This window comes from Sparus aurata, chromosome 4 (genome assembly GCF_900880675.1).
Source record: "Sparus aurata chromosome 4, fSpaAur1.1, whole genome shotgun sequence".
Classification (NCBI taxonomy): Eukaryota; Metazoa; Chordata; class Actinopteri; order Spariformes; family Sparidae; genus Sparus; species Sparus aurata.
Genome location: NC_044190.1, coordinates 17,709,919 through 17,735,529, shown reverse-complemented (window position 1 = coordinate 17,735,529; position 25,611 = coordinate 17,709,919). Strand labels below are relative to the sequence as shown.

Sequence of the window (25,611 nt, the reverse complement as noted above, 5' to 3'; positions counted from 1 at the left end):
TGTCAGGGCCCAGGATGAAGTCTTGAAAGCATTTGCTTTTTGGCAGAAGCACCACAAGTACACTGCAGTTTCCTTTTGGTGCCCATGTTAACCAACTGGGTTGGTCAGACATGTCGCACTGCTGGCTAAAAATATATTGTTTCCGCATCTGTTCTACACTGTTTATTCTGCATTCCCCAAGCGAATATGGCAAGAAAACATACAGATAACCTATTAGAAATATTTATTCCTCAATTCCTTCAGGGCAGCACGTCCTCACATTAAAGAAAGTGAACCCGAGAATCATAAAGATTACCAAAATTGTTGCAGACGTATTTTCTGTTGATCGTCTAATTGATTAATCAACTGATTCACGTTTACTGACTATGTCATCAGAGACCACAGTCTGTGTCCAGTCTGTGTCGACATAGTTTGCTTTGTGTGACCCTGAAGTCGATCAATTCCTAAATTGCAAAAATGCCAATGGTCAGCTGCAGCAGTATGATTGTCCCAGAGGAACATTAATTATGATGTCCCAGGAAAACATCAGATTGTGCTTGTTGAATCATCAACAGGCCAATAAAAGAACTTCATTCTCAGTACAGTCTAATTTGGAGCAATGTTGGTTATTATTCCTGAACTGAGGGCTAACAGGCTGCTATCATGTTATAGCATAATGATCTTTTGGAGCTCCTGTGTTCATCTCTAATCCAGATATGAAGACTGTTCTTTGCCAACAGAGCGACAGAGGCAGAGCCAAAGCAGGTTGGCTTCCAGAGTGGATCGATGCCAGGAAACAAGAGGGAGAGAGTTTCAGGGGTGGGCGACTGTGATGATGAAAAGCGCTAACACTCGTTAGCTACATGAGAAAACCAGACAATTAGGATTCTCAGAGATAGAGAGAGAAACAGTCTTTGTCCGGATGCCTCCATTTGCTTTCCACTCCGCGAGACGAAGCTGATAAGTATCTTGTAATATCCAGGGTTGAGCTATATCCACTGGCGAGGCTGCAGACAATGAAGTGACATGCTGAATGGTCCCGCCACAAACCTCAGGTTCATCTGAGTAGAGTTACACCGCAGATAAACGGTGTTAACAGCTTCCTTTTCCCGGCCGCCAAGCCGCCGTATCAATTACTTTGATCAAAGATTCTAAAATCATTCATTCTTTCGACGCACTTGCACATTATGAATAAATCCGCATAAACACAATCCTCATTTTGAATTCAATTTTGTCAGACTGGGTAAAAGTGACTGAGGAAGTTACATTTGCATGGGTTGGCGACAGGCAAGCCAGGCAGTGCGATGGATTCACTGCAGTCTGTGATGCTTCTGATGTTGTTCAGATTGTGCACACTCCTGACGTTCACAAGTTTAATTATACCAGATAACAAAAGCAGGAAACGCTACACATACTGTTGAGAACTCATCCATGGTGCCAACTTAGGCCAATGGTATAAATATCAAACCTATTAAATCATACATAATTTCCAGGTCCTGCAAAGTAGGCCAGTGAGGTGAGCAGAAAATAATGTAACATGTGGTGCTGATGTCATCAGGTAAAACTTTTTGTTCTGACAGAGAGAAGCTCTACAGCATCGCTCGCGATGTTGGTCTGTCGGTTAGTCCATAAACATTTCCCCACACTTTGACAGCCATGGGTTCAAATATCTTTCCTTAATGTTGTCATCTTGAGATCATGAGTTAATTATTATGTTACTGAGTTAATTATGATGTTATCTTTAGAGAACAAAGACCTACTGAATGTGGGCAGCTTCTTTTTCCCAAGGTCATTGAGAGGTTGTAGTCTAATGGAAAGCAACACCTATCCCTTACACTAGCTGTAATTTCAATATCAAATCAAGGGTCAAAACATTCAAATGGCAAAAGTTCATAGAAAGTTCATCCAGTTTGCTTTGAAACTCCCAAAACCACACTTCAGTGCAGTGTGTGTTATTATGGTGAATTCTTATTATTCTTATGAAGACGTTTTCTAATGAGGATTATCTCGTTATGTTGGGTAACATTTGTTATTTAATGAGATTTACATAAACTTTCTTGATATCTCGAGAAAATATTTTTCTTATCTGGGAAAACATGTGTTACTCTGTAATAATGACATGAATACCAAAAAACTAATCAAATTTAACTTATCAAGGGAAAACAGAGGAAATGATGTGTTTGACCCATGACCATTAAGGGCTTCAGTAGTTTTTTTTACCCCAACATTTGGCACAAAGGGTCAGTAAGTGTGTGTGTGCAGCAGTGTGTGTTTGTGTTCATGCTTACTGGCTAAAAGGAGACATGACAAAGGGAGGGGTCTATCGCAAAAAAAGGCACATTACTTCCACGTGGGTTCAGATTTGCAGAACAGTCTGTGGAGAGCTTGGTCACGAGCTTTAGAACAGCTGACTCCACAAGAATAAAATAATCAAAGATATACTCACAGGTTTTGTTGTAGCACCTCATTATGACCTTAAATCCCAAAAGCGCCAAGTGACTGGCTAACTGCATCTTCGCTAGTTTGATGTTATTTTATGTACGTCTTTATTCTGTACTGTATCGCTCTGTATTTGGTCATTACACTCTCCAAGATGGTGCACAGTCTAATAACAGGTTGTTATGGTTGTATGTATGTACGTACTGTAACCAGAACCAAGTTCTGGTATGCTGTGGGCTCCTGTGTTGCACCTGAAAGTCCAGGTTCATATGAGTTCAGCTGGGCTAATTGTCACAGAATGAGGAATGAATGAATGGTCTACATTTTGATCATAAACAAAGTGTGCCATTGTGACTGAAAACACAATGGATTCTCTTGTCAGCACCTCAGCTAATTATTTCCCATTAGAAGTTTTTTAAGTCCGGCTGCAGATGAATACCTTGCAGTTGACTTTGAGTTGGGATTTTGTTATTTTTTTCCTGTTTTCACGATAATCATCTAAGTGTGGTACTAATATGACAGAGGGAACACCTGCTTATCATCTGCTGTCTGGTTTAAGTAAAGGAAACCGAAGCCAGCAAGTTGAAGACATGTGCTCATGTGTAGCAGGCCAATAAAGCAATGGGTAAAAGGGCTTTATATTTTGTGATATTTGACTGATCTTTGGCTCATGTTAATCCACAAGAAAAAGTACAAGGTGCTTGTTATGCTCTTCACAGGTGAAGGGAAGTAGTTTTCTAAGGTTTCTTGTATACATTTTAAAGTCAAATTCAAAGCAAAAGACAAAGTATGAGAGTGCTGCATTGTATGAAGAACAATGATGAGGTAAGATAGAATGTCTAGACAAACTAAACAAACAGACAGTGAAGATCTTTCTCTTGTTAAAGTGTCTTCACCAAAACTACATAGTGCACCTTTAATAACTGAAAAAATGTCTTAACAATGTCTTAGAAAGAAAATGAAAATAATTTATGGGGATTAGGACCCCATTATGTCATCATTCGGCTTGAATGGCATTAGCATAGCCCCACTAGCTGCAATAGTGGGATTCAACCGTTTTCACCCCGACAGTCCCTTGCTTCATTTCCTGGCAGCAGTCATTTGTCATTAAAATTGCATCTCACCATCTTGGCTCCTTGCTTCCCTCAAGTGTTAGCTAGCTATCACCTATAACTGATGATAATGAAGAAAAAAAGATACACAGCCAGACACCAACGTCTGCAGCTAGAAAACATAAAATAATGTAAAAGTTCTATAAATGGCAGGGTATCTCATTGTGTCATCTTAAATAAATCCAACAAATATGTTTCATGGTCGGTTACTAAATGTGACAATTATCCAAACAGCCTTAAATGCAAAATTTCTACTTAAGAGATAAGATAATCAACCTCATTCAGTTTTGAGCCGTAAATATTTGATATGATTCATACTCAAATTCTGTCACTATAAAAACAATCCAACTATCCTCAAAACTGTGAACACGTTGCTAAAAATCAGACTCATGACTGAACCCATCACTGCACTTACAATTAATACAGCTGTCATCGTGGAGCTGAATTAGATCTCTTTGTCTCCATATTTACCACGACATTAGTTCTGAAACTATCAGGTTCCAGGGAGTTATTCAACACTTGTACCATGACCAGCATTCTGGGACTGAGATTGCGTATATGTGAGATTATAATCACCACAAAGGTGAATCACAGCGGTGAAGTCAACAGATGTGACGCAGGTTCAAAATGACTAACAGGTATCTCTGTTCCTGTCTCACCTTTTCTCTGTGTCGCTGTGTTTCATGACCAAACACTGCACCGCAACACACAAAAAATGCTGCTATTTTAAGACTAGCCCTGAGTTGAGGAAGGGGTGAGGTTAATTATGGTGTACGAGTTTCACTAAAGAAATTGAGACTTACAGTTATCATTTGTAAGTTATGAGCATTTTCTGCTCTTTGTGTATCTATTTTTCAGAAGATATATATTTTTTGTACAATGGCAGCATTTTTTAATCTCATGTGGGATGGACAATAAATAAATGACACAGAAATGTAAATAACTGAGCTAAAACGTTAGTTATACATAGAAAATTGACATAATATCTGTTGCTTAATGGGCTATAAATTAAATTAATATTTTTTACTGCAAAATCTAATGAACCCATCCATTTGGAAGTTATAACCTACTGGCTCAAGGGACCTCTTACTTGTAATTAAACTTTCCTTATATATATATATGTATATGTATATGTATATATATATGAATACTATCCAAAAACTGCCAAACATAGGGCTTCTGTTGTTTGGTTTAGAGGGGCCATCAGTCGCTATACAATCCGTGCAAAAGTGTCATAATCTAGGATATGTTTAAACTGACCCCTGCCTGTGCATATTGTAATCAGGATGACTCTTGGTTGATGTCACAGAATGAAACCACTTAACCCTCCTTTTAGGCCGACAGCCAGAGGGGATTACAGGGATCAGATGACTGTAATCTACTCCATGATGTCTGTCCACCTCGTCTGCCAGTTGTAAGGACTTTTGTCTCCTACAGATGATCTAAGACTCGTCAAAAAATTTGGCGTTTATCGGTAAAGAATCCAACTGCAGTGGACTACAAAAAAAAAGTCGCATGGAGTTTTTTTACAACCAAATTCTTTGAATCTCAGCAGATCAACATGTGGCTCAGAAGTCTTACTAGAACTAGTTCTGTATCCAACCTGAAGATTTTCAAGTGACTTCACTCAACTTTCAAAATGTGTAATAACAAACAGATTAAAGGCTTTTGTCCTGAAGTCTTTGTTCAAGAGAAGAACAGAAAACAATATAAAAACATGAAAATGGACGATTGCAAATGACCCAAAAAGACTCCTTTCTGCAATCAATCCAAGAAAACTCTGTGAAACGCTACAGTTAAAAACACTCCCACATGACTCCTTATTTTATAAGAATCATACTGTACTGATGGGTAGCAGTGGTCCTGTCTGTAGAAGACACCCAGCCTCGTTAGGAGGAGGATCGGAGGATTATTCCTGACTCATGTGACATTTTTAGAGTGTCTTTAACCAGCCTTCAGCTCAGGTCATGCCGATCCCAGCTTCAGTGACACAGTCAGCCTGGTACACTCAGAGCTTTAGATTTCACCAGACCTACACAGTCATTTCTTAACCTTTATTTACCAAGAAAAGGTCACACTTTTTGCCACATCAGATTCATACCAGACAGATGACCAAGAAGACTAACCACAGAGGGACATTTGGAAGTTCTGTGACAACATTCTTACAGCGCCTGTGAGGACTCAACCAAAAATCTTTCAGGCACTATCACTCATGGGCGTCAAATAAGTCAACAGCAAACATGTTAGACCCTACAGAAGGTACGCTCAGGGCAAGTCGGCATCAGTGAGGGGCTGCATCATGTAGAGAAAATCTACAGGATATTATTAAGGTGATATGAGATGTGATAAAGATTTTCAAAGATTTGTGGTTGTAAGTGCTGAATAATTGTTTGCTGATTTCAAAACTTTCGAGAGTATAATTTATATGGACTTTTTTTAATATTCAAATGAGTAAAAACAATAGTCCATTGCCTTTTATTTTCAAGATGCTTAAGCTTTATAATGGCAGGGCTGTAGTGTGGTGTGGACTGAAAATGATTTGAGCTTTAGTGTTGCCAGCAGTGATGCATATTTAAATGTTTATTTAAATTAGATTTTATTTGTCATACATGTATGCAAAAACAGCAAATCAACTAGATTAAATTCTTTCATAGTACTATTGGCAGTCCTAAACATCCAGACACAACTTTTCAGCGACTTTTGTTGGAAGACATCACTCACCCAGGAGGGCAGGTACATCCAGCCACGCAGGGCTCATGTGTCGAGCAGGTGAGGTTGAGCAGGTAGGACTCACAGGTGTGCTCGCAGGCCACACCCCTTCCAGACAGGAGGCCATCGTCCCCCTCTGAGCAGTTCTGGTAGAGCTGACCAGCTGGACACAGCCTGTCTGTAAGAGGAGAAGAGGAAGGTGCTGTATTAATGAAGACTTCTACTCAGCTCTTCTGACAATCAAACAACGACAAAAAACACATCCCATTCCTCCACAACAGTTTAAGTTTTTTTTTAGGTTTTTTTTTAGCATTGTTTAGCATTTTTATGGTTATGTTCATTTCCATTATTTTGCCAATATGCAGGTAAAGAGAGGGAGAATGAAGTTGTTGACTGGCAGGTTTGATGTACCTCTGTTTGTCACTATCACCCACTGAGCCAAAAAGAAGTACAAGCAGACATAGCTTTATAATCCTTGTGACAAAGCACTGGATCACTTCATATCAGCTTACAAATAACATGAATGAACTGAACAAAGTGTTTGATTAAAGTCACTTACCACTGTCTGCAGTTTGGGACACCAATTTACCGTTAAGACAGAGCCTGCAAGGAAACATGGAAAAGAAAGGACAGTGATGATGATGATAGATGATGAAGGTAATTCCGGAAACAAGATGAGAGGTTAGCACTTGAATAAAGTAATGGATTTCATTAACTAATTCTAGTTGTTTAACACTGATGTCTCTAACTGTTTGCGAACTGAATTGACTGAAGTTAGTAAAAAAGTGTTTCTTAAATCATCATCATTAGTCATGTGGGAATGATTTGAGGGGTAAAATGAGGACGACAGAGACGGAGGAGATGGTCTTACTGAACACCTGCTGACGTCATGATCACATCTCCCGGTTCATAATCTGCCCCAAGGAAACTGCAGGGACACTCGCTCCTGAAGGAAAACACACCAGTAAAAGGAAAAATAAGGAAAACACAAATACTGACACAGATCACTTGGTTCAGTTATGTGACAGATGCAACGCTTCTCTGTTATGTGCAACACACGTATGAGTACACTGCTTTGATTAAGATGTCAAAAGAAACCTTCTAAAACCCAAATCACACATCAGGTTTACAGTGATGTAAACCAGACACTGCTCAGTTTGTTCACTGTTGTGGAAAGAATTATGTTAAAGAGGGCTTTGTGCCACCTTAAACAGAGTATTACAGGTAAGTGGATAGGGGACAGATAAGCGGGCTGTAGGAGGTGAAATGATCGCTCATGGTGCCGAGTCCACAACCAAACCTCCTTCAAAAAACTTCATCTGTTGAGACTAAATTCAAATTACAAAAACATGAAATTACCGTCAGTCTGCGCTGCTGTAAATGTGTTTAGCGGAGGCTGAAAGCCATGTAACATATAGGCCAGCGCCACACATCGGCCTCTGTACTACAAATTCTTTCTCACTGGTTATCAGATATCTGTGTCGTCCCCAGCCCGAGTGGGAATGAAAGGGGGGTTTCACGGTGAATTCCTTGATGTAACTCTATCACATGGTAAGTAAGGCACCGTGCTGCACTAGGATGTAAAAACCTGGGACATTTAAGAGGAATTAAGCTGCATGTCTTCTAGGGCAGAGCAGGCTGAAAGGGGGAGCGCAATTACTGAGGTCCTCTGGCTCTGTAACGTCTGCAGGAAAGATACAAGGCTTTCCACTTAAAGGCTGACCTAAACTTCAGAGCAGATACAAATATCACTTTGAGAGGATTTGTTTGGTGGAGTGACTCCAGACCGTTAGCTGTTTAAATGGCTTCACAGCCGAGCTGGAGCTGCTCCGATACACAGCAAGCATTCCCTCCTGAACACTGAAATAACAGCAACGATATGTTAACTCAAAATACTGTAAAAAAAATAAATGATCTAATGTTACACAAAAGTAGCTGTTTTAGTGAAAACTATTGTTTCTCTCCTTCTGTTGCTATTTTGCCCAAAAACATACATTTTGGGTGATATGTATTTTTGTGTCCTTCATTTACTTCTGCTCAGAGACCCTGCCCCCTCAGCCCTACCTGTGCACACAGGTGTGTGTGCGGTGGTTGTAGAAGGATCCCAGAGGGCAGACGCAGCCCTCCTCACACTCCTCCCCACAGTGCTGCGGGACGGAGAGGGCGGAGCAACGGCGCTGGCAGGATGACACGCAGGTGCCATACTGCATGGTGGCAGGACAGTCGACCCCTGCAGAGAAAGACACAATAACAAAAAGACAGAGATTCATATTTCCATGTTATTTCATACATCTAGACATTGTCTCACGACAAGAAAACCTTTCAAAGTACTGGTCTAATGTCACAGCCTCGTCACGTTTATTCCTGAAACAACTGTTTTTGGCAGGGGAAAAACAGTTTTTGTAGCACTTGCAGCATATTCACACATCCAGCAATAACAGAGCAACATTTTTATTCATTTGAAGTACTGGTTCTGTCTAGTCTTCACTCTCTTTTAGTTCTGCTTTTGGTCTGTATGAACTTCTGAGCTCTTTAATGTTCTCTAGCAAACTTCTGACTGCATCCCTTTGAGTCTGAGGAATTATTTTTGCGACAGTCTGGTCTGAGATTGGGGTGTGTTATGCATGTAGCCTCTAGCTGCTCGTCTCAGACAGAGATAAGGAGCTACAAAGGTCTGGCAACTCCAAGAAAGAATATATTGCTCAAGTGACATCACTGAAGGCAATTTATCAAAGATAGCTGATTGTTAGATAATGATTGATAGATAATGATGTTTAGGTTGATTTGGCTTCAGACACCAAATCAACAAGTCAGTATTTGACAACCTGGCGACGGGACTGAAAAATCAACCATCTCTCTCCAGGAAGTTAGACTTTCTTGTTCTCATGTATATTTATGGGCCACACCTGCTCGGTCTGTAATAGCTATTTTCTCGTCTGGTGATCAATTAGTTATTATCATAAAACTTTACATTTTTAGGTGATTTATATCTCAGTCATGGTTAAAGACAAGCTCTCTGATTGTATGATAGTGCTCTCAGATCTGTGTGCATCAACAAGGAGCTGAGAAGAAAGTTTGGGACTTGGATTTGATATTGGGCACTATAACAAGAAGAGAAGAAAGACAAGTCAGAGAAGTGACATGGTCGGTCACTCAGATTTAAAGGATGGCAAGTTGTGGCTCCATGCCTTCTCTCATCACATTATCATATGTATTTCATGCACAGGTAACAGTGAGGGGTGAATCAGAAATATGCTGAATACTCACCACAGTCCGATATCTGCGATCGAAAGTCAATGATGACAGAGAATCTGCGGCAGTGGTGAGCGTAGTGGGCCAGCGCAGAGCAGAGGCAAGGCGTCCCGCACTTACAGGTGTCTGAGCGACACTGCTGGTGGAAACTTGTCGGGCTGAGGTACTCGTGGCAGGCAGAGAACAGATCCTGGTTCAGTACGTCACACATCTCTGAGGCATAGGCCACTGAGAAGGGGAAGGAGCAGGGGGACAACACGTCACACACACACAAAAACTTGGCAGAAAAATGGCAGAAATACCACTGAAACAGCAAAAAGCTAAAGGAAGAAGAGGAACTGACCGGCCTGCTGGTGTGTGTCACAGGGGTCGAGCTGAGGCATACTCAAGCTAGGTGAACATGCTGACGAGACCCGCCAGGCATTTCCAAACAGCTGAGGAGTGCTTTCTATCATACCTGACGGAGACCTGCGAAAAAACAAAACCAAACAAAGATTCAGATTCATAAGCTTTGAAACGCTAGCTCATTTTGCTAATCATACGTAATAATTCCGTGACTTTCTATGACAGTTTAAAATTCTCTGTCGTCAGCACGAGAATGAATGCAAGCATTCAAAAGCATGGGCACATTTATCCCAATGAGATAACTGAGCTACCATCCCGTCAACAGATGGAGGTATAACTTACAAAAACCTGACATGTTTAATGCTCGTTTTTTACTCAAGAAATGATAGAAAAGGGGATTCAAAAACATTCAGATTCAATGAGTTGACTTAAGAGTCATATTTTTCGTTGCACTTTCATTGATATAGCGACACATAAAGCAACACTATCCTCTCACCTAAGAGATGAAGAAACCTAAAAGAGCTGATCCGAGAGCGAGGCTTTTGATACGGAGCCGCATCGCCGGTGTGCATTACAGAAAGGCTTCTTCCTCTTGGATGAGAGAGGGAACATCTTTAAGAAACTCAAGCAAGTCCGGTTGCTTTCATATGGCACCTAGATATACCATGACCCGGATGACTGAGAGTCACCAACGTAAAGCAACAGTCTTTGACAAATTAAATACAGTGACAGATCAGCGTGGCCACAAATTTAAAGACAAACAAAATGTTGTCCTAGAAGTCCCGGAAGTCCTGTCTGCGGTCCCACCTCTGCCTCAACCGCTCAGATAGACCTGGTGAACTTTGGAAATCAGTGTAGCAGAGAAAAGGTGCTATCACTGTTTCTGACTTTATTGACTCACTGTCCTGATTGTTTGAGCCATTTAATGGAACAGTTTTGATTCATTATGTCTGAAACAGTGGTTAACCAATAAAATTTAACTACTGTTGCTCGTTAAACTAAAAACAACAGAGTCGGTGCTCAGCATCAACGGTGATGACAGAATGTCAAACAGGAGGATTCTGCAAGTCATCATTTTAGTATTTTCTGGAGAGCGTCGGGTAAAGAGAATTCTTTCTAGTAGCATACGACCGCTTGAGTCACCAACTGTGATGTATATCCATTTACAGCTGTTAGACAACATCCGCCCTTTATGGTCAGCCATTACGATACGGCACAGTGGAGGCCCTATTCCACTAACAGTAAATTCCTTGTTGAAGTGGCGTGTCCAGTTGGGCGCTCATCTGGCCCGCCTAAAAGAGCTGATCAGAGAGCGAGGCTTTTGATGCCGAGCCGCCTGGCCAGTGTGCATTACAGAGGGAGAGTGTGAGAGAGAGAACACTTCACCATCACCTCCCTCTCTACCTCTGAAACAGGAGCATGCTCACTCTTTTTATCAGCAGAGGGGGGGTTAACGGGGGGCGCGGGAGGGGTCAAAGGTCAGCAGGCACACACTTACAGGAAGTCATCTTGAATGTTGCCATTGAAGGTGCCGCACAGGCCCACTGTGTCATCCTTCCACAGCTCCTCAGCCTGCAGGTAGAGTCGAAACTCCTTCCAGCTGTACTGCAGACGCAGGCCGAATGCCGTCTTCACCTGGAGGAACATGGACGACAGCTCCTGGATGTGGAAGATGTCTGCGGATGAGAACATTGACACTTTGTATAAGTTGATATAAGTTAATAAGCCCAATAAACCTCTGTTGTTTACATCTATTTTCGCAGCCAATGTTTTTTTGTTCCCTGCGCTATTGTGGTGCATTGCTACATCTTTTGGCACATTTCTGCAATCTGTTCAGCACTTGGAACTTAACAGGACTCTGGGTACATGCCAAGTCTCTAATTTGATGTTCCCTCACTCCTCGGTCCTTGTTTGAACCTGAACTTGTTCTGGTCGATCATTTGCAGGCTGTCCCAAAGCTTATATCTACTGTGAGGAGTGAAGAGTGAGGAGGGATTTCTGATGTTGCTTCACATGACACTTCAGAGGAAAAGACATTTCTTTTCTCTTGGACCACATTTCTAGTTTCCTCTCTCTTTGCATGATTTCCATGCATCCTTGGTAGAAACGTGGATGCAATTTCAAAGACTTTGGATACAGCCTATGTAAATCCCTGTGTACTCATGCGCATGCACATGATACAGACAAAGTGGTTTCACTTTTCATCTTGCAGTGATGTAGAAGTATACTCGATCCATCATCTGCTGATGAGTGCTCTTTGTATTAGTGCTGTGTGTGTGTGCAGAATTGTGCCTTTATAAAGAAACCTAAAGAAAACCAAGTTTACTTTTCTGATCACTGAAGCATTTCCTGCTTTCAAACTCCAGTAAAGCTCATGGAAATAATAGAGGGATGATATCGCCATGTCTGTTTGACCACTTAAGACGTGTTTAACTAAGCATTTACAGACCATAGTTATTAATTATTTGTACAACTAATCAAGTAATTGTCTAGTTAATAAAATAGCACAAAATAGCACAAAGAAAATTTCCCAGGACCCTTAGTGTAATGTTGTTCGGACAGAGAAATCCTCACATTTGAGATGTTGAAACTAGTACTCAAAGGCAGTTTTTCATTATAAATGCTTCTGAACAATTGAATCAAGCGTGCTGTTTATCTTTTCTATTTAGTTTTGATCTGTGAGGCTGTCTACTATGACATGTAATGTTTTTCTCTTTATACCATGTTATGTTTTTGCACTTTGTAATTCAGTTGTACATGATGACTGATTGATTTGCAACAGCAGAACACAAAGTGCTGTAAGTGTTACTGTTGTTTTTATCCCCGAAGGTACCGAAAATCAGATCATTCTCACAGTTCATCACAAAACAAACAAAAGCCTGTCGACTCGATCAACAGAATGCCGCAGTCATGTAAACACTGGTGTGAAACAGGAGTAATACTCAGAGGGAAGGCATTTTGTGCAACACAATGCGAGAGCTAACCCAGTAAAGTATTGGGAAAATTTCTGTTCAATAGCAGAGCGCTCATTCGATCCCTCTCTGCCATGACCAGCAGAGTGCTGAAAGAAGTCAGACACTGGATGTGAACAATGTTGGAAGGTGATAAAAGATGTTACCGTCAGAATACGGCAGGGAGATGCGGTACTGTCCAGCCATGAAGACCTCTCCGACGTGGCTCAATGTAATCTCCGTCCTTGGATCCTCGTCAATAACCAGGTTAACTGATTGGATGCAGGCCCCATCCAAATTCTGCAACGGAGACCAGATAAAGCAGGTGAGTATTATCCCAAACAGCAGCATTTCAGATACATAAAAGGGCACATAATGAAATTAAATAATGGGAAGAGAGAGAGAGAGAGAACAAGACGGAGAAGAAAAGTTAAAAAAAAAACAATTGTAGTTTCTGTACATAAGCACATCACCAATTAGTTTCTCTGCCACTCTGATATTTTTAGAGTAAAGAAGCCTGCACGCTGCTGACAGTAAGCGATCTGCCTCTATGAATCGTCTCTTTCATAAGTGGCAGAGCCCCATAGCCGAAAGGTTTTAGCAACCCCCTCCTCCTTCTACTCTTCCCATCATTCACCTCCTGTTTTCGCATAACCTTCTCTCTGTCCAAGTCCCCCACCCCTCCAGTGCCTCTCTTCACCTCCCTCCTCACTACAAAGCCGTCCACAGCTCTGTCAGTCAGGCCAGATAAGGTAATCCTGTTCAGTTGGCTGTTAGAGGTCTCAGGCCTCTGCTCCGATGAGTGGGACATCTTATATCTCGCCTCCTCCCCTCCGTCATCCCCCTTCTGTTTGCTGAGCAGCTCAAAGGCTGCTGGGAAATTGAAGGCTTGGAGAGAAGAAGCTCTCATTCCTTTGTTGCTTTTCACCTTCATTATCTGCCACAGTTTGATCGGGACGTTTCCTCAAGGCTTTCACTGCTCTGAGTCGCAGGTTGAACAAAAATGGACCTGGACTCAGCGGGGATTATTGAGCATTTAAATTATGATATGATCTACATGACAGACAAATTGCGTAAACCTGTAAGCCGAGACAGCAGAACAGTTTGACTGCGGAGGATAAAGTGGGAGAGGTGTGTGAGGGATGTCGAGACGTTTGTTTCAAGAGAATGAATCACAATTCAACAGGGAGGAATTTAAAAAAACAAAAAATAAAAACAGAAAATGCAGATTGAACATAACTCACCGCTCCACAGGGGGCGTTCTGGATGGTGACCGTGAACTTCCCTGAGCTGCGACTTTTGGCGAGGACGTACTGACAGGTTGCGGGGAAGGTGAAGATCCGTCCGTCAAAAGATTGAAAATACATGTCACCGGTCACTGAGCACTCGCCTGCGGACAGAGTGAGATCATTTTCACTTACGTCCTTCGTTCAGACCACAGTGTGGTATCTACTGGGCAGAAGACTTGCTCAAGAGCATTTTAATGGCATGTCTTTCAAGGTCTCTGAAAAGTTAGATTCCTCTGGATATCTAGGGAGATTTCTATGCTCTTTTGTCCTATCTAGACACTGTCTCTTTCCTTGCTTTGCTCACTAGAATGCTTCTTTTCCCCCATCCCTTACCAGGAATCTTTCTTTTTTTTCTTACACTTTAACTACCATAATTCTCCTTGCGTCTTTCTTGCTTGGGGGGTTAAATGGCTAGAAAATGGAAGCTTGAGGGAGTGGTAATGTCCCTGGTGTTTAGGATTTGTCAATCTCACCACCATTGCCTGGGTTCAACTCCAGGTCAGGAAAGTTCTTGTAAGAGCAGTAATAGCTCAGTCCGTGTGGACTTGGTTCGGGAACTGGAAGTTTGCCTGTTTACGTCCAGCACAGACCACAGTGTGAAGTGTGGACTGGTAGTTGGAGAGGCGCCACTTCACCTCCCAGGCACTGCTTGGAGCACCAGCTGTATGGCAGCCCTGTCATTTCCCCAACCAATGCATGTCCATAGGTCCTGCGTTTGTGCAGATTTTCATGCCAATGTGTTTGATTAATAATAACAAAAGTGTAAAAATGTGAAATTGAATTATTTAATTTAAATGTTATGTTCTTTCTCTCTAATAGAATAATCACCTACCATCACCACAAATTGATCAGCAGGAGAGTTTGAGTAAAAAAATGTAACCACCCACCAAGGGAGGGCACAAACCTGGGCAGCTGTAGTCTGTACAGTTCCACACTCCACCCACACATGTGCTGAAACAGAAAGCAGAGATGTCCACAGGTGGGTAACATTAAAGGCCCAGCTAATCAGCGGGATCACCGGCAGAAACTGGACACACTGAGCCCAGGTGGTCAGATCCGAGAAGATAAAAAGGACTGTATGGATTCTGCAGGATAATATAGAGTTTTTCATATAACACTGGGACATGTAATGCGACATGGTCTCACATGTGTACATCAAGGGTTCGTTACAGACGCAAAGGGAGTGAAAGAAGTTCATGAGTAGCTGCTACTCCTCACTGTTTCAAACATTTTTGTGGGATAAAATAACAGCATTTGATCAGGTAAATTCAAGTCGCTATCCAGTTTCTTCATCTACAGTCTTGTTATGGTGGCATAGGAGGTAGGAGAGAGGTTAAACGCTGCTCACCAGTTGTTGCATTCCTCCTGCAGCGTCTGTCCAGACGGATAAAACATGCCATGGTACTCACAGGGACAGTCAGAGGGTGTCACACAGCCTCCGTCCTCGTAGATTAGACCTGAGGAGAGATAACAGAAACACGCAGATGATAATCTTTATATGTTCCAGAGTTGAAAAAAATCAGACAAGATGGAAGATTATATCATGTTAATAAAGGATTAGATATTGATTTAAGCCTTTTGGAGGATGCACAAGGTATGAACAATTAAGGAAAGGTGGTTTAATACGTGGTTAATATATACATAAACAACTCATACATACAACTACTCAAGGATGCAATTGCAGGGAGTATTTTCAGGGTAATAAACAACACCAAAGATAAGAGAATCTGAATAGAAAATCACCATCGGGACAGTAGCATCCGTCCAGGCAGGCCAGCTTGCTGTCGATGCATGTTCGCTCCAGGTTGCATGACGCTGGGCAGCAGCTGATGCATTCCCTGTACTGAAGACCTAAGGAACACTGCTTCACTGGTCACAAAAATTAAAAACAATGTAGATGTCAATATTTTACACAAAGAAGATTGAGACTAGAGATTTTACATTGACAACTTACATAAGAGCACGCAACAAAAGACATCACCACAAAGGTTTTATAATTCATGCTGTTCACCAGTTGAGGTGTGAACAACCAAAGCACTCCAGACTTTTAAGTAAATTAATGAGTTGAATACTCCTGTTTGCATGTTGACTAATAAAACTAAACCATGACATGAATAGATAACATGGAACAGTTGTACACTTGTAGCAGTTGATTTTAGCATCAGCAAGCTAACGATTGTGTAAGCAAAGCTACAGCAGTCTGATCAATAAAACTCACTGCAGTGGGTACCAAAGAAGGGATGGTAAGAAAGTAATGTAAGTTAATCACCTATTAGGAACTTTTTTTACCAAACTGACAAAAATGTGATACCTACCTCTTCCAATTACTTTTATTTGATTCTGAAACTGTTGCAGGCTAATTTTACAACAACAGTTCTCTAGCTAATATTAGATAGGTGACGCAAGTAGCTTATCTAACGTACACACATCTGATTGATGGAAAAAATATTAGTGGCAGGCAACACTGAAATGAGTGTAACTAAAAAATGTTATTACATTGACATTTTTACATACAGTTAAATAAAGATGTATTAACTAATTTCTGCCCCTGTGCCCACTGGCTGGCTAGCTAACATTCTTTAGCTGATGGCTACAAAAAAGCAAACATCTGATTTTTAACACACGCTGCTTAACAAATACTGACACAAAGTTAGTACATTTTGACAATTTTTAGACAAAACATACACAACTTTTTTTTTAATTTGTTTTACCTTAGTGTAATTTTAGGCCCCATGCCCTCGTGCTATCCTCTGTTCTACTACGTGACTTTCTGTAAGTTAACGTTAACTTTGTTGCAGGTGACGTTAACCACAGTTAGCAGTTTGATTTTATGTGTCAACATTTGTATGTCTTTTCATTGAGAATCAGCCACACCAGATAGTCAAACCAAACAATTAAGATGAGTTCACTGATCTGTTCAGCATCAATGAACAGCGTTAACCAAACAAATAAAGTGACATTTTCTCCTAACCCTGACTGCCATATGTCATAGTAATTCATGATTTATCTCATGACTACAATAAATATAAGGGAAAAATATATTTATTATATTTCTAAGGTGCATTGTGATGAGATAAGGATACTGTTTGTCCAATGTTTCTTTCTTTTTCTTTTTTTTTTATAGTTAATGCAATTTCATTGTTATGTTTCCCAATAGGGTAGAGAGGGAGAGCGTTTAAAATTCAGCTGCTGTAGGGTTCGGTAGAAACTTGAACATGCAGCCTCTCGGTCCTCCGTGGCACACAGTTAAAAACACCTGGAAAAACGTACCACAGTGAGGAATGTGCTGCCTCCAATCGTGCAGTGGGTGGTCAGCATGGGCGCAGGCCCGGGCATACTCGCTGAACACCTGGCATACCACATCACCGCTGGGACCCGACCTTCAACAGAGTAACAAACAGAGAAGGACTATTCGAGCAAAGCCAGGAGAGGTGTGGTCATAGAGGCAGGTACGTTGAACTGATCGGACTGTTCAGCTAAAACAAATAATCACCCACCAGCTGGAGGATCGTCCGTTAATGAATAAATCTTCAAACTAGTGTTGGAATGTAAAGATACAGATGAAAAAGCAGTACGTTTGTATCGGTGTATTCGTCATTCAAGTGAACCATCTGATCAGGTACATTTGTTTCTGAACACAGTAAAGTCTTCAGCCGTCGTCTTTGTTCCAAATCACTCTGAGTTAACAGAAACAGATTAGCCTGGGCTAATGTTACTCCGAGAAGGAGGGGGCACGTTCAGGATCGTGGATCTGAGCCGACAAGAGACACAAACGAGAGAGCTGAATTTCAGAAAAAAGGCCAGCAGATTTCAGCACTACCTCAAACCCATAGACTGCTGCAGAGGCAGTGGTGCACAGGAGGACAGAGGCAGAATTCAGAAGACCCAGTGCAGGATGGTATCGATGTTAAATAAAGTGTGCACTGTCACTGGTCTATTTTTAAATACCGCTGCCAGGCGGTACCAAAGCAAGAAATGTGCAACAAACTATCAGAAAAAAATTACCCAAGCAATTTCTCCAAAAGGCACAATGACATTTGCTCTGCACACTCATGCTCCCCTGAGGATGAAGCCTTTCTTTTCCGATGCTCCACATTATCACAAGATCTGAGAAACTGTAGCTATATTTCCACATATACATGAATTTGAGACCTTGAGCTTTCTTACAAGGCCAGAATCAGGTCCAAGTGAACACAGGTTATCTCAGGCAGTTGTGAACCGTGTGTTCTTACATGCAGAGGTCGTTGGAGCAGCTGGCCATGTAGGACAGCGGGCTGACGAAGTCGTGGCAGCTCTGAAATGGGGGATCCAGCAGCATCGCACACACCTCCTCCACTTTCTGCAGCCACAAAACAGACACAGTTTTCAGTCACGGAAAATTGACATCATGAATAACAAGTTTGTTTCGAGTCAGTTTTTTTGTATTGTATTTGCTGTTTATGTCAAAGGGGGATTCTCTGCAGCACCCCGTACCAGCAGGACATGAGCTTCCACTGCAGCACATGGTGAGGGGAAGTCAGAAGGCACCATGGGACATCGGGCCTCGTGTGGATCCGCCTCCACCCAGCTATTCCCGAACATTTCTATGTCATGAGTCAGCACACCTGGGAGAGAGAAAGAATCTGCTTTGTAAAAGGTCTGATTTGCTGAACTCAAGTGAGGATCACAATGTGGAGGTCATTAAAGGAGGGCTGACTCTAGGGCAACTGGACTTGGACGTGGTTTTCCTCTCACCCGCAGGGGCTTCCAAAGTCCACATTCTCAAAGGCTGGACCATTCTGCGTCCTGGCTTGATCCAAATACTACATTACATATTCAGTCGTCTCACCTACTACACAACTTTATGTGTTGCATTGTTGTTTTTGTAAATGAAGTAAAATGTGTATCTGAATACATCCTCACTCTTGGATTGATCAGATTGCAATCTGTCTGGATGTGTGTACACCAGGTTTCTTGTGTGGACTGATTATAACCTGATCCACCAAGATGCAGATAGATGCAGGTGACAGGAAGTCGAGCTGCTCTCACGCCCCGCAGTCAGATTTTAGAAGTGATAAGTTAAACTACTGTGTAAGTATCCGTGTAGCCGAGACAACTGGAGGGCTTTCTTTTTCCTTACGTCTTCACTGCAGAACACTACACAGACAAAAGCTTCTTTACCATAACTCGTCTTCAGGTCATCCTGGACGTCTGCGTTGAAGTTCCCACACAGGCCGCAGGTTCTGCCCACAAACTCAGGGCTGAGTTTGATATAAACGGAGCCGCTGCGTCCCTCCCAGGCCAGTGTGAAGCCGTGCTGCTGCGTCACCAGAACGTACTGTGAGATGTGCTCCAGCTGCAGGTCATGGATGTGATGAGGCAGCTGCAAACTAAATACAGAGACAGTGAACACACCGCAAGAAACTAACATAAATTGTCAATCCTGAGATATAGAAATCCCTAAAAAGGAGAAAGTGGAAATACTTATATAAAAAGTATGAGGATGCTCTGTTGTGTATGTTGTTATATCGCTGACCTTTGGCCTTTGAAGGTCACATTGGTGGCGTGCAGCCGAACCTCACCCTCCCACGGGAGGAAGAGGCTGACGGATCGTTGGCAGGTGTAGGGGGCGGAGCTGCAGCCCGGGTCGTTGTGGACCTGCAAGCAGCGAGATGCAACATGGAAACAAAGCATGTTTATTTATGTTTGGGAAGCAGTTAACAGTTATTATTGAAACCCGCTGTGGTTCTAAAGTTTCAAGCCATACATTAAACCTTTTAAAGGATCAAACCAGTGTTTTTTCATGTTTTCCCTCCATCAACTACAAATCCTTACATAACAGGTTTTTCAATGGTTTTCCTAACTAAGATGTGTCTCCCCCTTCTGGCAGCGAGACTAATGACTCGAACACTACTGACGTGCTTGTGGCGCTTTAGGCTGCGTCACATTGCTGTATGTTTGTTGTAGCCCTGTACAGTCGCTCCCATCGTCAGCTCCGGCAAACCAGTCTTTGCAGGTTCAAGTAAAACACTTCTCTACTAATGTGCCAGGGCAGGAAAGTCACCACAGAGACACAGGAAAACATGCACACTTCAAAGATACATTTAAAAAAAAAGACAAAGGTGTTTTATGTTTGTAATAAGTAACAGCATCTAGCATACCCTGCTATTCAACTCGGAATACCTCTCGGAAGGTTGGAGTGACTTGAAAATCGGTTCTGTCGGCATGTTTTGGGGTATTCTGAACACAGCAGATATAGAGCAAATTTTACCGCTACGACGACTTCTGGTGGTATAACCGACTCAAGACTGGTATTGTTGGAAAGCCAATTCTCTTGATCCTCAAACTTTAATTCTCCTGACAGCCCGATGATTTTTTGAAGCAGTGAGCAACATAATAGAAATGTTATTGCACCTCTGAATTTTTGTTCTGCATCTTTTTTTTCTTTTTAGGGGCCTACTGAACAGTATCTGTTTCACACTGACACCGAGCGGAGGTCGGCCATCGCCTAAAAAGAGATGAAAAGCATCCATCGCTTTGGCCTGATTCTTTCCCTTTGTTGTACCTTCTCTGATTGATTTTCTTTAGTTAAAGAAAGTGACGACAGCAGAGGGTCGACTTCAATTCAATCGTGCAGTATCTCTAATGCATTTTCTGCAAACCACAGACACTACACCAGCTACTGAAGAAATGTAGAAAACAAGAAAAAATTTTAAGTTAAAAGTAACACACGTGCACACACACACACACACACACACACACACACACACCAATTTGATGCCATTTCATGCCTTCTAACATGTTCAGCATTGTATTTTGGGGGGTTATTTTTGTTTGTTTGTTTATGAGTTTCTCCTTTTTATTAATATCAGTATTTTAACGTACTATCAATAATCATAATGCATTTGGGTCTTTTCATGTACGCTGTTTGGGTTGGTTTTCCCATACATGGATACAGTATCTGCTGCCTTTTCAGGGGAACAAAGTCGCGGTCTGTTGCAGATGCTTTCAAGGCATAGTGGGTAATTGCAGTATTTAATGGTAATTGACTCTAATAACCAGATAGCTTTCACTAATCTTCAGAGCAAATCTTTTCCTCAGGCGGAGACTAAAACTCGCAGAAGTCAGAAAGGAGAGTGTGTTTTAGAGCAGGACGCCACAGAGTCCAAGCGTTCCTCGACTGGGAAGCAGGCGTCGGACCGAAGCATTCTGGGCAGCTTCTAGTCGGGAGGATTTATTTCGTCAAGTCTGAACTGACCTGGACGACGATGCTGGCCTGGGTGGTTTCTTCACAGTCCCTCAGCAGAGTGTATGTGCACCGACCGGGGAAGTGGTAGTAGAGGCCGTCAAAGGTCTCAAAGTTGTACTGGCCCCACGTCCTGCATGTCATCTCCCTCTCGAAGCCAGGATTTGGAACTAGGCAAATAAATTGGGGTGGAAAAGAATTGATTTTGAAAGAATTTCTCATCACTTAAATGCACAGTATGTAATTTCTGCTAGCAGATGTCTGTCAGTCAAAACCTACATCAAGAGATGTAAGTAGCATGGGATCATGGGAGGAGAATATAATAGAGGTTGCAGACTAATTCTGCCAGTTTTCTTAGCGTGAAACAGGATATTATAAAAGCAGATTACTGCACTAATATCAAGATCATGACTATGAAGTTGATTTGTTCGGGAAACAGAGGAAATTATCTCACCCGACTCGCAGTTTTTTCCGTCTTTTACAGTAGCATGATTTTAGAACTTTGATATAATGGACCAAATTACTTGTTAAGAAGACAGAATCAGACTTTTTGTAGAATTAAACTACAGTTAAGTTAACCAGAAATTGTGTTAATTATATACATGAACAACCCTTCTTTCAAAAACTTATATATTTTGTCTTATAGTTCAAAAAGAACAGGGATCAAAACTGAAATTTCTTTGAAATAAGTGCAAGCGATGCTGCACTAAGCAATTTTGCCCATAACACGATGAATGCAGTATGACAAGAATAAGGATATTGAAACAACTTTGTCTTATTCATTTCATTACCACCAACTTGGTGAAAAACATTATTTTCATGTTGTGAAAATAACCCCTCATTTAAGACATTTAAATGGACTCAAATGGGTTCTAGAAAGAAGAAAGTCAGGTGTGTGGTTTACCTGTCTGACATCTGTGTCCATTGGCCTGATACAAGCTGCAGTCACATGACTCAGACTGAACACACTGTCCTCCGTTCAGGCAGGGAAACACACATGGCTCCGCTGAGAGACACCAAACAAACGTACAAACAATTTATTGGACTGGAAATAATCATTCTCCCTTTTTTTGGTTTTGTCACACAAAGTTTAATCACCAAGTCATTTAGATTCACCTGAATCGTACATGATAAAAGTCGACTGAACCATTACTATGAATTAAACTAAATGTACTATTTGTGCTTCCGGTTTCTATTAGTCGAAATTTCACAAGTAATAAAAGTAAGAAAAAAAAGATACAACATTTCTTGACTAGGCCATGAAATATATCTCAGCTTCCACAAAATGTTCTCTGCACATCCATGGACACAAGGACAAGTCAACATCTGTCAGCGCTCATATGCAGTTGCTGGGCCCCAAAAAAACTTCCAGTCACTGAACGCACCACCAAACACCAAACAATGGCTGCTCGTCCTGCAGTAACACCATCTGCTCAGTGGAATTACAGCTCATCTGCCTAGTCAGCCATGTCCCACACAAGCATATGTACAGGGGCTTTGGTGTTGGGGGACGGTGGGGGTGGGGGTGGGGGGTTAATGAATCAAATAAAAGCTAATTTCCTTCTGTTCAGTCTGTGATGAGGAAATGTTGCTCTGTTTAAAGCCACATTACAAAATGATTTAGTGGCTCAGAATGGCATCTGGAGGTAGCTGTGAAAATGTTGGACCTCTTTAGCAAGAATGCCTGTCTGGTCTACAGCTTCAGATATGTTGTAAATGTGTTCAGGTCAGGAATAATAGACTTGCCACCTGGATTTTCTCTCTCTTTTTTTTTACATTTATGCCATAAGAACTATTTGAATAAGGCAGTGGTTTTATGTCTGGAGTCTGAGGGATTCAGACTGAAAAATGATACAAACAAATGTTGTCAGACCTCAGTCTTTTCCCTAATTGCATCATCTGGAAGGACTGAGTTTTGAAATTTCACATGTCCAAATTAAATGTCATCTGCATTCATTTAACACCCCTATGAACCATATTTAGATTTCATCCATATAAACCTACCTGGAGTCCTACGAAGCGATGACTTCAAGGCTTCCTTCGCCTGCCTGGTGAGCTGTGAAATATTAACTGGATGCTCATCTGGTGAAAAGACTCCACTAACTGAGTTGGCTGGTGACACTGAACCAGTTGATGATTGGTTTGATGGTACTGCACTGGTCAGGGATTGGTCAGATGGTGGTGAATTTGACTGGATATGTGATGTTAAACTGGATGATACGTGGAGTGAAGTTTTTGAGCTGTTTTTGGATTGATTAGCTGCTATTAATGTGGGTGGTGAGTGGTTATACATTGGTTGTACATTGGTTGGTGATTGGCTGGATTTTGGTGTGCTTGTTGGTGAATGGCTGGATGGTGTTGTTCTACTTGTTGATTGGCTGGCTGAACCTGTGATGGTTGGTGATTGGCTAGGAAGTCCTGCATTTGTCGGCGACTGAACAGATTGTGCTTCATTGGCTTGCGATTGGTTAGCTTGTACTGGGCTAGCTGATGGTTGGCTGACTTGTTTTGTGGTGGTTCGAGATTGGCTAGTTTGTGTTATACGTCCTGATGATTGACTGGTTTGTGTTGTGCGCTCAGGTGATTTGCTGGTGTGTGTTGTACGTTCTGGTGATTGGCTGGTGTGTGTTGTGCTGCCTGTTGATTGGCTGGCTGATGCTGTGATAGATGGTGATTGACTGGATGTTGCTGGGCTATATGATGTTGGGCTATCTGGTGTTGTGATGGTTGAAGATCGGCTACTTTGTGTTGAACTGCTGGTTAATTGGCTGGTTTGTGCTGTAGTGGTTGGAGATTGGCTGGTTTGTGTTGTGCGTCCTGATGATTGGCTGGTTTGTGTCGTGCTTCCTTGCGATTGGCTAGCTGATCCTGGGCTGGTTTGTGATTGGTTGGATTGTGCTGTCTTGGTTGCTGATTGGCTGGCTGGTGCTGTACTGCCTGGTGATTGGCTGTCTTGTTCTGTGCTGCTTGGTGATTGGCTGGATGTTTCTGTTCTTGCTGGTGTTTGACTGGATGTTGCTGTGGTTGTGGATGATTGGTCAGAGCTGACGGTCCATGAGGAGGTCGGTGTCCTCTCTGTGCTGGAGGACACGGGGTTGGACGTCAGGTTGGACGCAGCAGTCCTGCTGACCGGTGAATGACTGGAGGAAGACATGTTGGCTTCTAACGCAGCAGCTCCTGTCTGGAGGTCCTTCAAGGAGAGAAACTGAATCAACAAGTATTTCACGCAACAGTTGCAAGCATTCAGTCATAAAGCCATAATCCGATCCGGTCCTGCAATGTTTCAGAGGCTCTTCCAAAGAAATATATTAAATCTGATCATTTTCATATTGGCCCTTGGCAGAAAGACAGGGAGGAGGCAATTTCAGCAAAACAAAATTAAGTCCCTGTAACGCCGTCTGATTCTTTTAATTAATTCCATAATATCAACCAAATCTGGAAAAACAAGCTCAGCTCTCGGGTGACAGATTAATAAAGGTTTGATTAAAATGTAAGACACCCAAAGCTTTTTACAATTATGTGTTCTGTTTGGGGCAAAAATTCCTCCCAGAATTACGCTGGCTGTTGCCAAACGAGAGTCCTGACTTTTGAGGATGGAACTGAGGGCAGCGCTGGGAAAAGAAGAGGCTGGAGAGAAAAGAGCTGTCATCCAGCCTTCATTAACAACTCCTCTGTGACTTCCAACTCAGCTTTCCCATCCAGGTCAACAACCCCACCTCCCTCCGACCACCATGTCCCCAGTGTGTTTTTCCCATTTCCGAGGATCTTTGTTGTATGAGATATGAAGTGAGAGGATGTTTACGCAGAGGTTTTTTGAATTAAAATGTGAATATTTTGTTTGCGATACTAAAATTAAGCCGTCCCAGAAGGAAAAAAAACTTGGGTTGAGTTGAATGCCTGGAGACTTTTTCACATAAAAACTGTCCTTATTTTGATGGACAGATATTAAGCAGAAAATACAGAGTAACAGCCGCTTTAGTTTAAAAATATTGGCATTCACAGAAACCATCAGTCGGACATTTTCTTCTACCTGGATACCTGAGCTCTCAAACCAAGTCTTTCATCTCAAAGAGCAGGAACAAAGCAGATGGTAAGAGTGAAGGGTGGGAGGGTATGAGGGTATGTGTGGCTATGCATTTTTAATCTGTGATCGGTATCAGGAGATATCGAGACTGAGCAGGTCAGACCTTGAACACAGCAGATGTCACGATGCATTGATTGAACTAAGAGCGGAGTTAAAGCTCAGAGATCTGACATGAGATAGATCTGCTCCGTGACCTGTGCTACTAATTGCTTTGTTCGTTTACTAA

At 42.0% G+C, this 25,611-nt stretch overlaps 1 protein-coding gene across 1 annotated transcript in view; it reads right to left on the bottom strand.

The window, feature by feature from the left end:
- The window catches only part of otog (otogelin), a 54,434-nt gene that overhangs the window by 26,735 nt on the left and 2,088 nt on the right, over nt 1–25,611 (bottom strand). The window contains exons 4-23 of the mRNA XM_030413450.1: nt 23,306–24,491; nt 22,206–22,307; nt 21,314–21,471; nt 19,592–19,713; nt 19,237–19,445; nt 18,550–18,680; nt 18,309–18,415; nt 17,347–17,456; nt 15,820–15,945; nt 15,425–15,533; nt 14,981–15,027; nt 14,032–14,177; nt 12,955–13,087; nt 11,335–11,512; nt 9,835–9,959; nt 9,507–9,719; nt 8,304–8,469; nt 7,111–7,185; nt 6,799–6,842; nt 6,252–6,417 (exon numbers count right to left, since the gene is read on the bottom strand). Of these exons, the coding sequence (XP_030269310.1) occupies nt 6,252–6,417; nt 6,799–6,842; nt 7,111–7,185; nt 8,304–8,469; nt 9,507–9,719; nt 9,835–9,959; nt 11,335–11,512; nt 12,955–13,087; nt 14,032–14,177; nt 14,981–15,027; nt 15,425–15,533; nt 15,820–15,945; nt 17,347–17,456; nt 18,309–18,415; nt 18,550–18,680; nt 19,237–19,445; nt 19,592–19,713; nt 21,314–21,471; nt 22,206–22,307; nt 23,306–24,491 (3,653 nt within the window). The remainder of the gene's footprint in view (nt 1–6,251; nt 6,418–6,798; nt 6,843–7,110; nt 7,186–8,303; nt 8,470–9,506; nt 9,720–9,834; nt 9,960–11,334; nt 11,513–12,954; nt 13,088–14,031; nt 14,178–14,980; nt 15,028–15,424; nt 15,534–15,819; nt 15,946–17,346; nt 17,457–18,308; nt 18,416–18,549; nt 18,681–19,236; nt 19,446–19,591; nt 19,714–21,313; nt 21,472–22,205; nt 22,308–23,305; nt 24,492–25,611) is intronic.